General features: G+C 43.4%; 1 protein-coding gene across 13 annotated transcripts in view; it reads left to right on the top strand.

Annotated features, from left to right (window-relative positions):
* LOC132132256 (neurobeachin-like) overlaps window positions 1–11,114 on the top strand; it is a 120,455-nt gene that overhangs the window by 52,349 nt on the left and 56,992 nt on the right. For all 13 annotated transcript variants that reach the window (XM_059544617.1, XM_059544610.1, XM_059544611.1 and 10 more), the window contains exon 2: window positions 9,258–9,489. In XM_059544617.1, the coding sequence (XP_059400600.1) occupies window positions 9,258–9,489 (232 nt within the window). The remainder of the gene's footprint in view (window positions 1–9,257; window positions 9,490–11,114) is intronic.

An 11,114-nucleotide genomic window follows, 5' to 3' on the forward strand; every position in this document is an offset into this window, starting at 1 on the left:
AGGTCTGGGAGGATTCAGCCTCCTAGCTCCTCTGAGGAACCGGATGACCAAATCATTCCTTCCTATTGACTGACAGAGCGCTGTTTCAGAAAAAGCTGCGATGGCCGCCACATAAACTTTGAGCGTGGATGGGGCTCTGCCCTTATCCAACAGCTCCTGTAGGAAGGAGAGAACCTCCGTCACCTCACAACTAAGGGGTGAATAACCTCGAGCTGTGCACCAGCTGGAGAACACCGACCACTTCGAGGCATACAGACGTCGTGTCGACGCAGCTCTAGCCTGAATGATGGTATTTAGCACCCCCACCGCGAGATCAGCGGGTAACCGTTGAGTGCCCACACATGGAGGGACCACAACTCCGGTTGAGGGTGCCAAATCGAGCCCCTGGCCTGCGAGAGAAGGTCTCTCCTCAACGGTACTGGCCATGGGGCGACATCTGCCAACTGCATCAAATCTGGGAACCATGGTTGGTTCTTCCAAAGAGGTGCTACAAGCAGTATTGAACATCTCGTTTCTCTCACCCGTTCTATCACCTGCGGAAGGAGGGAGACGGGAGGGAAAGCATAAAGCGGGCAGCAAGGCCATTCCCGTGACAGCGCGCTTTCGTTCTTGGAAAAGAACGTGGGACAGTGAGCATTTTCGTGGGACGCGAAGAGGTCCATCTCCGCTCTGCCAAATCTCTCCCACAACAGCCGGACTGTTTGCGGGTGTAGAGACTGTTCGCCCGTAGGAACATTGCCTCTGGACAGCCTGTCTGGACCCAGATTCTGTAGCCCAGGCACATGCACTGCCCTCAGCGAACGCACGTTGCGCTGAGCGCAAACCAGGAGGCGTTCCACCAGCCTGTACAGGTTTCGGGACCCGAGACCGCCCTGGCGAATTATGTAGGACACCACAGACATGTTGTCCGAATGGACCAAGACGTGGTGATCCTTGATTTGGGGACAAAAGCGCATTCACGCGTTCTCCACTGCCAGGATTTCCAGACAGTTGATATGATGGAGCTTTTCCCGTTCTCACCACAGGCCAAAGGACGGTCTGCCCTCGAGCAGCGCTCCCCATCCCGAAGTGGAGGCGTCCGTCGACACCATCTTCACATTCGGGGAAGTCCCCAGGCTTACACCTGATCGGTACCAGCCGTTCGCTGTCCAAGGTGCCAGAGCTGCGACACAGCTCTGATTGACCTTGAGATGCAGCCGCCTCTCGTTCTGCGCGGCACCCGCGCCTTCAGCCAGAACTGCAGGGGGCGCATGCGGAGCAGGCCCAGCTGCGGAGCCGGAGATGCTGAGGCCATGAGGGCCAGAATTTTCTGACAGTGTTTGAGCGACACGGTCGCGCCGCAGCGGAAAGAACTCGCTGCGCGCTGAATGCCCATCACGCGCTGTGGTGACAGCTGCGCCGTCATGGAACATGAGTTCAGAACTATACCCAGAAACAGAATCGTCTGACTGGGGGTCAGCGAACTCTTTGCCCAATTGACGCTGAGGCCGAGTTTCTCGAGGTGATCGAGCAAAACGGCCCTGTGGTCCACGAGCTCCGCTCGTGATCGGGCTAGAACCAGCCAGTCGTCCAAATAATTCAGCACTCGCATGCCTCTGAGTCTGAGAGGAGCGAGTGCTGCATCCATGCACCTCGTAAATGTACAAGGAGCCACGGACAAGCCGAACGGCAGGACTGTAAACTGGTATGCTTGGCCCTCGAAGGCAAATCTCAAATATCGCCTGTGGTTTGACGCTATCTGTATTTGAAAATACGCATCCTTCAGATCTATTGACATGAACCAGTCCCCTCTGCGAATCTGCGCGAGGAGCTTCCTGGTTGTAAGCATTTTGAAACTGCGTTTCATCAATGCCTTGTTCAGCTGTCTTAGATCCAGTATGGGCCTGAGACCCCCGTCTCTCTTGGGCACCAGAAAGTATCTGCTGTACAGCCACCCCTCGCTTTGAGCTTGGGACACAGGCTCTACAGCCCCTTTGCTCAACAGTTTTGATATTTCGGCCCGAAGTATGTGTGCTACTTCTGTTTTGACCGTAGTTTCGACGCGCGCTGAAAAGCGCAGAGGGCGTCGAAAAAACTGTAGCGAGTAGCCTCTCTTTATAATTCCTAGCACCCAATCCGAAACCCCTGGAAGCGCTGACCATGCATCTGCATTAATGGCTAAGGGCTGGATGCGAAGCGCGCTCTGTTGACCGGGCAACGGCGGCGCTCGGGTGTGCTGCGCATTTGAGGCGGGGAGCGCGCTGATCACAGCGGGCAGATCGCTCCTCCTCGACCCCGTCTCGGTGCTTAACCGACTGGGGGAAGGCTGAGCAGGTCCCGTGGGACTCGATATGTTTGCGAGTAAATGTGGGCTGCATATGTGCACATTTACCACCTTCAACTCGATGTCTGCTTGTGCAGAGCGCACCTGCACGGGCCTCGGTTTTACAGAGCGATTTTACTATGCGGCGCGCTCGACCGATCTGTGTCGATCTTATGTGCGCGAGCCCTGTGTGCAGGGCTGTGCTTACATGTGGAGATGGGCACTGAGGAGTGGGCATCGACACCGCATTTCTAGCACCATCGGCCGTGGCCGGACGAGCGTGCACGGGTTTCGTTTTTACAGAAACCACATGATGCGTGTGACATAGTAATTGTGGGCACTGAGGGGTGGGCATGCTTACTATGCGGCGCGCTCGACCGATCTGTGTCGATCTTATGTGCGCGAGCCCTGTGTGCAGGGCTGTGCTTACATTTGGAGATGGGCACTGAGAAGTGGGCATCGTCACCGCATTTATAGCACCATCGGCCGTGGCCGGACGAGCGTGCATGGGTTTCGTTTTTACAGAAACCACATGACGCGTGTGACATAGTAATTGTGGGCACTGAGGGGTGGGCACGCTTACTATGCAGTGTGCGCGATCAACTTGAGTCGCATTTATGGGCGCAGGCCCTGTGTGCAGGGCTGTGCTGACATGTGGAGATGGGCACTGAGAAGTGGGCATCGTCCTTACATTTATAGCACCATCGGCCGTGGCCGGAACACCAGAAAACACACTCTTTTCCTGAAACATCTGGGTAGCCGTGATAACGGCTTTTGTGTGCAGGCAAGCGGGCACTCGTGCAGGCTTGCGCATTGCAGAAGACACTGAGGCAGTCACAACTCTTGGAACTGCAACAGCGGCGCGCTTGGGTGAGAGCTCGGCCGCAGCGGAACTCGAACACCGGCGCTTTCCCAGCAGTGCTAGGATGCTTTTGGGGCTTCTGGCTTCACCGCAATCCTCTGCCGCGGCTCCCGCGGCGCGGGGCGACGGCTTGAAGAGCGAGAACGGGGTCCCGAGCTGCGTTGCTGACGCTGTCGCGATGACGCAGTTGGAGGCGGTGGGCGTGGCTGAGAGCTCTGTGGGGCCGGCCTAAAGCGGCTAGCTGCAGAACCGGAGCGCTTCGGCAAGAAGTGCTTGAACGCCAGCGAAGCTTTCTGGGCCTCGGCGAATCTCTCCACAAACGGCAACGCCGCCTTAGTCCGCCGTCCAGCTGAGGGCGGGCAAAGGTGCGCTGCTATAGCCTGTTCCACCGGCGGAAGTGACAGGTAGCCTCTGTTTTTAGCACCGTCCAGTGCGGAGAATGCTGGCGAAACAGATGAACGGATTCTCGCTGAAAATGGAGCGTTCCAAGCTTTCGCCACTTCTTCGTGAAGCTCAGGAAGAAAGGGGGCGTGCTTTGAGCTTGAAGATGAACGCTCATCCGGGAGATAGCTACCATCCAGCCGGGAACGTGAAGGGGGCGCTGGTGCAGACCACTCGAGGCCGAGGCTCGCCGCGGCCAGCGCGAGCACTCGCATCAGCTCTTTATCGATATCCCCCCGTCTGCTGGGCCTCTGAGCAGAGGGCGCGAGATCTACGGAGCTCGCCCAACCCTCACTGCCCGAAGCAAGCAGAGCTGTTGCATCAGCCTGCGCTCGATAGGCTGTGCAGTTGCCACAGAACAAGCCAATGAGCGAACGAGCCGTCTCGCCTATGGCTGTGTACTGCTGCAAATACGCTTTACAAAAATACAAAATTAAGGATCATTTTTTTTGCTTCAGTATTTCGTGAAAAGAGACTTTTCCCGTAGCGTCTTAGCTAAGACGCAGTACGAGAGAGCTCTCGTAAGAGAACCATACTAACCCCAAAATATTGAACATTAGTTTATATCCATAGACATTTCTCTTCGTTGCCCACTATTTGATAAGTTAATTTAGTTATTTATTTTTAATACTTTTGCAATTGGCTTATCCAATAAATATAAACATGCTTCAACTGGGTGACTTTTTTAAGGGTTATAGATCTTGGTCTTCTTCACAGTAGAGCAGTTTGTCCCTTATGAGAGATCATACAGGCTTTGTGGTAAGAATTGGGACTGGTTGTGGGGCAGCCTAGCAATATTTCTTTGTGTACAGAAATCTTAGAAATGTTCTCCCGGCTCTGTCTCCCTCTCGTCAGATTGCTCTGTGTTTGCGTCATATCCAGTGTCACGGTTAAACATTCTCACGCTAGCTCAAGACCCACTTAACTCCTACAGCCAATTTCTCCAGTTGTATACAGTAAGCGCTCTGTTCTTCAATCTTGATCTTTAACTGCTCTACTTTCTTGCTGCCATGTCATATGTTTACTGTGGCACTCACATCCTCAAAATGGACTTGGACACCATGGATTGTAGAAAAGATGGTTGCCAGGCAACCTTGATATATGTTAGGCTTTGTAGCATCAGTTATTTTCAGTCCCTCACAGTTGCCCTTCTATCATTGTATTTGTCAGTTTGTAATCACAGTGTCTAATTAAAGAGTGTGTCGGTAGTTTTTAATACAGTAGTTTTTAATTCTTTTGATACACCAGGAGAAATGAGTACATTGAAATGGTAGGAGAGTTAATTCTAATGGATTCTGTATGGCGGCGATCAATGCTTGTGAACTGGCCCTGCCTTTGCATGAATGCGTGGACAAGCATGCGATTAGTATCCTTTAAAGCATTTGTTCTTTGAATAATTTGTTCTCTACCGCATTAAATACAAATGTTCCCCAAAAAGCATCCCTTCAAGCCCCCAACCTGAAGAAAAATCGATCAATTGTTTAAGCACCAACCCAGAGATGTTCATCTGTCGCTGCCGTGTGGTTAACTACATTCATTGCGTTATCTGTTGAGTAATTTAGCACTTAAGAACAGCTCGGAGAATAAAAAAAAAACTATATAGTGCAAATCACACTATCCCCCTTTAATTATTGGGCTTGTGGTTTGTTTCATTTCAAGATGAATTAGCTGGCTTCCAAACACAACTGTCTGGCTGGATAGTAATTGATTATTTGGAGTGAGTGGGAGTAGAGGAAGGGGGCCCTGTGGAAAAATAATTAGTTGCTAACTGCTTTAGTGCTGCACGGAGTGTAATCTCTGACTCTCAGTTAGCATGTCATATATTAGCATACAGCTAAAGTGGTTGTTATTCTCTGGGGGCTGAAAATCAGCCTTTCCCTGTTAGGACACCATGTACTGTAAATCTCGGGATGACTATAAGACATTGCGTTGTCTAAAACATATTGGAATATATATTATGTTTTGCTTTTTGGTGTTTAAAAACAAGAAAAAAATATGTTTGTCCAAGTATTTGGTTAAAGAAATGTATGTTTTCATTAAATATATTTTTTCTGCATAGAAAGGTTTGATATTCATGTTTCAATTTGTCCATTGTGGTCCAATGTTGTCAGGGGTGTCAAACTCAATTCCTGGAGGGCCGGAGCCATAGAGAGTTTTGTTCCAAACCTGTTCCAACACACACACAATCCCTGCGTCCCAATGTTCGAATATCCATCCTAAATAGTATGTGAGATTAGAATTAATGTGTCCCAAAGTATAGTATGTTGAAAAGAGTGTGCCAGAAGATCTATTATTTCAGGTCGATTTTTGAAGTGTGGATCCATGCACACTCTAATAGCTAATATTACCCACAATCCATTGCGGTTTGACGACTGATTAGATGAGAACTACAAACATGAATAAAAAGCATTAAAAAAACTACAAACATGGTGGATACATGACACCGATGTTTAAGCAAAGAGGTTTAGATAAAAGGGTTTGAGTTACTAATAATAAACATTTAACCTGGTAAGAAAAACAAACGAAAAAACAAACAAACATTTATTTAATGTTATACCTGTTTATATTTAATCTGCAACAGCAATGTTAACTTTTATAAACATCCATTTGTTCGTTAACTTTTAAATGCATCATTATACAGAAAATATGAGCATATGGTAGGAAGTTAAATGAAATGAAATGTAGAGGATGTAAACTGTGACAAGATGATTGACTGGACAGTTTACAGTGACATGATGCGTATAATTATCTGGCTGAGTGTCCGTTAAAGACGCAACTGTATAACGTCATAGTATGTCCCAAATCTTGCCTAGTCTTCTACTACACACTCAAAAGTGTGTACTCTTTCTTCACCAAAAAAGTAAATTTTTTAAGGGCATAGTATAAGTAGGCAAATTGGGACACAGCACGTGTAGTTTTCAAATAAGCCTGTAGGTCTTGATTAGCTGGATCAGGTGTGTTTAATTAGGGACACTCCGGCCCTCCATGAATTCAGTGTGACACCCCTTCCTTAATGCCCCACAGACTTTTAATAAATAAATACATTTTAAAATAATGAAAATAATAAAGATATTTTTATAGTGTCCAAATTTAAGCAGGAAAAACATCACAAATACTGTTAATTATTTAAATATTTTTTTTAAATATAAATTACAATTATTTAAAAATAAAATGTGATATATTTATTATATTGTTTTATATTTCTCTGTTTTTATATTTTGCTCTGTTAGTTTTCATGTTTCTCTGCTTTATTTGTGCATGATGTTTTTTCTTGGGTGCCCTTACTTCTAACATTCCTTTAATTTGTAATTTGTTAAATCCGTTTGGATTTCAGCATCATATTAATGTATTAACATAAAAATCTGACATAAAAAAAAAAAACATTCAGAGAAACATAAATGTATCATAAATCATAAATGTCTCGGAGCATCTGCTGAATGACGTTCAAACATCAGACAAGGAATGCCTTGGCTCTGTATTGCAGATGAGCAAATGTTCTAAATATTACATTTTCCAGACAAAATTGACACATCGGTCAGAGTTGTGACCTGGCGTGTAGCGAATCTGGCTCAGATTGTTTCCCGATCCCATCCGCCATATCTGCCATGATTAACTTAAACAGATAAAGTCTGTTCCCACTGTAATAAAACATGACCGAAGTGGTGAGGAGATTGTGAGCTAAAGTGCTGGAGGGTGTACAGTGCTCTGTCTGATCTATTTGTTACAGCTCCTGCCTTCTGCTGTTGTTCAACATAGTGTTTGACACCACTGTCGTGTTCAAGGGTCAGAAAGAAACTCTAGTATTATCCTTTGTCTTTTTGTGTTTGTGGAATTCTGTTTTATCCCGTAAGTGTCATGTGTAAACAAGTCTATTCTTGTAATACTGCATCCTTGTGTGAAGTGTACTGATTATGTACAAAATTTTAGTGTGTGTAGTTATCAGCATTTCACAGAGACTTTATGTTGGGCTGGCTAATGTTGTAAATTTCCACATGCAAAAAACATGTTTATTGTGCTGCCCTGTTAGAAACCATTTGCTTGAAAGCTTAACTACGTTTTTGGTTGTTCATTAAACTACCCATGATCTCTCTAAGGAAATTATTGATGAGTAAACATCTTGTAATTAATCCTCTATTCGCTAAAGGCCTCTGGGAGTGAAGAACCGTGACAAATCAATAGGATTGTCATTCCTGCTGTCCTTCTGTTTGCACTGTATGGATTGTTAATAGTTTAATGGAATGATACCGTGAAAACACTTGCGAACAAATCCTATCTCAACAGATAGAAACCTAGTTACCATTAGAAGTGTGAAATAGCATGCCTTCTATGAACATGTGAATTAAAGTCAACTAGCAGGATTCTGTTTCTCCATAACAGTTGTTGACCTAAAAGAGAAAAATGACCATAGAGGACAGTTTATGCTAATGCTGATGAAACCTGCGGCACTGAGAATACAACATAATTAATGCACTCGGACACGTATGAGCACAGTGATGCATGAAATCAAATTTGCATCACTTGAGGCATTCACATACTTGCATAGAAAACTTCTTTAGGCTAGTATGTAGTGCATAAAAGCAGTAGTGGATCTCACAATGTGATCCTGATGGTTGGAATGAAATTGAAGAACGCTGCTTTACCAGATAATGGTAAAGTCATGTTTAAGGTCCTCATGTGGATATTAGAAATAATCAAGGTGAGTGGCACAGGGAGATGTGCTGAGGTTATCGACGGCCCAATTACAAAAGGTTCTAAAGTCCAAGAGCGTTCCCAATCTGACTGTATTAGATGAAGTGTGAAAATCAATAGTTCTCCCAGCACATTCTTAAGGATGTTCTGCACCACACCTTCTCACCAAGATGTAATTTACAGGCATTTAAGCCTTTGTTTTCCAAATCACCTGCTTATTTACTTGGAGTTTGGCATTTGCATGACCAAGAGCTGGCCAATTTCATGCCTTTTGAACTCCAAGACTGATGCCATTGATTATTGCTTGCTGCAGAGCAGGAACAATCTCTGATTGGTTTGTCCATGCCTTTCCTCTCCAGTGTGTTGTTTGAGAGGAAAAGGGTACGTAAGTCTGTGTGTGAGGTCATTATGTTCTTTCTACCTCGACATTAAATGACCCTCTCAAATCGCAATCATTGTTGGTCAGGCTGAGAGTGCTGCTCTCACCGGACTCAACCTCAAAAACTGCTCCTTTAATAATTCTCTCCGTATTATTTGTTTGTTTTTGTTTTTTTGCTTTTCCTCCCACGTTCTCTGCACTCACAAGACCTTTCCCCAATTGCCTTTTCTGTTCAAATTCATTTATTCTCTAATTGCATTATTTTTTATGTCCTTATTATTTTGGTTTGTCCATCTCATCCATCTTGTGTCCTACGTCAATCTTTCCCACGACTATTGAATAATATGACTGAATAATTAAATTAAATTGTGGTGAATAATGGCACTAGAGCTGAATTATAACTAAAATTATTTTATTCCTAATTGTAGAATTTTGTAATATAAATTTAGTTTAACCATGATGTCAACGTGATATTTATTTTTCATTTTCATTGTGGTTGATTGGAAATATATAGTTCGTCAATTAACATTTTTTTCTCAGTAATTTAATTTGTGACTAACACTGGCTCTGTCTTTCTTTCTCAGCTGGTGGGTGGAGAGTTTGACCTGGAGATGAACTTTATCATCCAGGATGCGGAAAGCATTGCCTGCATGGTGGAGCTGCTGGAGCACTGTGATGTCACCTGCAAGGCAGAGATCTGGAGCATGTTCACAGCTATCCTGCGGAAGAGCATTCGCAACCTACAGACCAGCACCGAGGTGGGGCTCATCCAGCAGGTGCTGCAAAAGATGAGCTCCGTTGATGACATGATTGCAGGTAAGCTCTAGAGTAAAGTGTAGCGAGGTTCTAAGTGTAGGTTCCAAGCATGATGTGAAAAGTCAAATAAAAATACATTTTTAATTCAAATAAACTGTTATGAAATAAGGGAATATCTGGCTAGGGACCTCAACAGGTAGGATAACCAGGAACACTGTCCTGGGAGCAGTTAATAGTGTAAAAAAAAAAGATTATTATTATATTTTGTATTAGCAATAGTATTTTTTATAATAATAAAAAAATAAACATTATTTTATTATTATTAAAGTGTTAAATAATACAATAATACATAGTATAAATATTACAATAAATATCAGTTTATTATTGTTAATAATAAAAACGTTTTATCATTATTATTATTATTATTAGCAATAATAAATTTAATAATAAATATTATAAATATCACAGAATATATCAATTATTATTATTAATGATGGACATTATTTTATTATTATTAAAAACATAATAATAATAATATAATAAAATATAATAATAATAATAATAAAATGATTAATAATTATGATAATAATAATAGCCTTTTTACAGTATTGCAGTATCTTTTGGTGGTTTTGGTTTTATACTCTGCCTTTGTCAGCCAGTGTGGGGTTTGTTTTCTGAAAGTTTGTTCATCAGGATGATTAATTATGTGTTAAGTGTGCAGTGATTTTTAGTTTATTGCTTTCCACTATTCTCATTCCTGTCTAATAGTGTTTATGCCACGTATATATTAATAATAATTCCTTACATTTAAATAGCGCTTTTCTGGGCACTCAAAGCACTTTACATAGAAGGGGGTAAAAAGTACTTGTAAATAAGCCTTTTTTATGGCATACAGTATATGCCTATTCTGAGATACTTATTGTAGCAGTGCAAAGACCCCACATTTTGTCCTGGGCCCCCTGAATTCAAAGCAGTTTGGTTCTGAACACACATACTGTTACACCACTGCCTTCAGTTCAAATAATTCAGTCAAATAAAAATCCAATTCAGAATCAGACATTTCTATGGTAATCTTTGTTGTATAACATCCCCGTCCATATGTTCCAATCCTCTATCATTTGGCTCTGTTACATTTCAGAAAAATAGGTTTCACTGTCTCACTAAACCCCTCATTGTGCATTCTGTGTCCAATATTTCTGTGTAATTACAATCAGTGGACCATGGCCGTGGTTTATTGCAGGGGTAATGTGTAAAATTGGCTCTGTGAGCACATTTGGGAGAAAAAGCTTCTCCCTTACCGTTCTTTAAACAGGTCCGCATGTTAGAAAATTCCACTGCTAATCAGACCATTAGTTCTCATACGCTTCCAGCTTCTGTCCATTTTTGACCAAATTTGTGGCCTTTGAGTGAAATGCGTATAACTGGGTTATTTGGAAAATCAAATTACAATGATATTATGCCACGGCAAACATCACTGCTGAGGGATTGTTATTTTTCACAAAATTAGATTATTTGATGTCTCTCACAGCGCTTTAAAGAGCTTCTTAATTCATAACGCAGATGTTTTACAAATTTCATCAGCAGATGGTTTGACACCAAGCCATTACAGCCAGTATGTGAATGAATAGACTTGTGTTTCTGATGATTAAAGGAGCCTCAGGAGAACATGCGGTAGATAATGTTCC

The sequence above is a fragment of the Carassius carassius genome, chromosome 49, assembly GCF_963082965.1.
Source record: "Carassius carassius chromosome 49, fCarCar2.1, whole genome shotgun sequence".
In the NCBI taxonomy this organism is placed as follows: domain Eukaryota; kingdom Metazoa; phylum Chordata; class Actinopteri; order Cypriniformes; family Cyprinidae; genus Carassius; species Carassius carassius.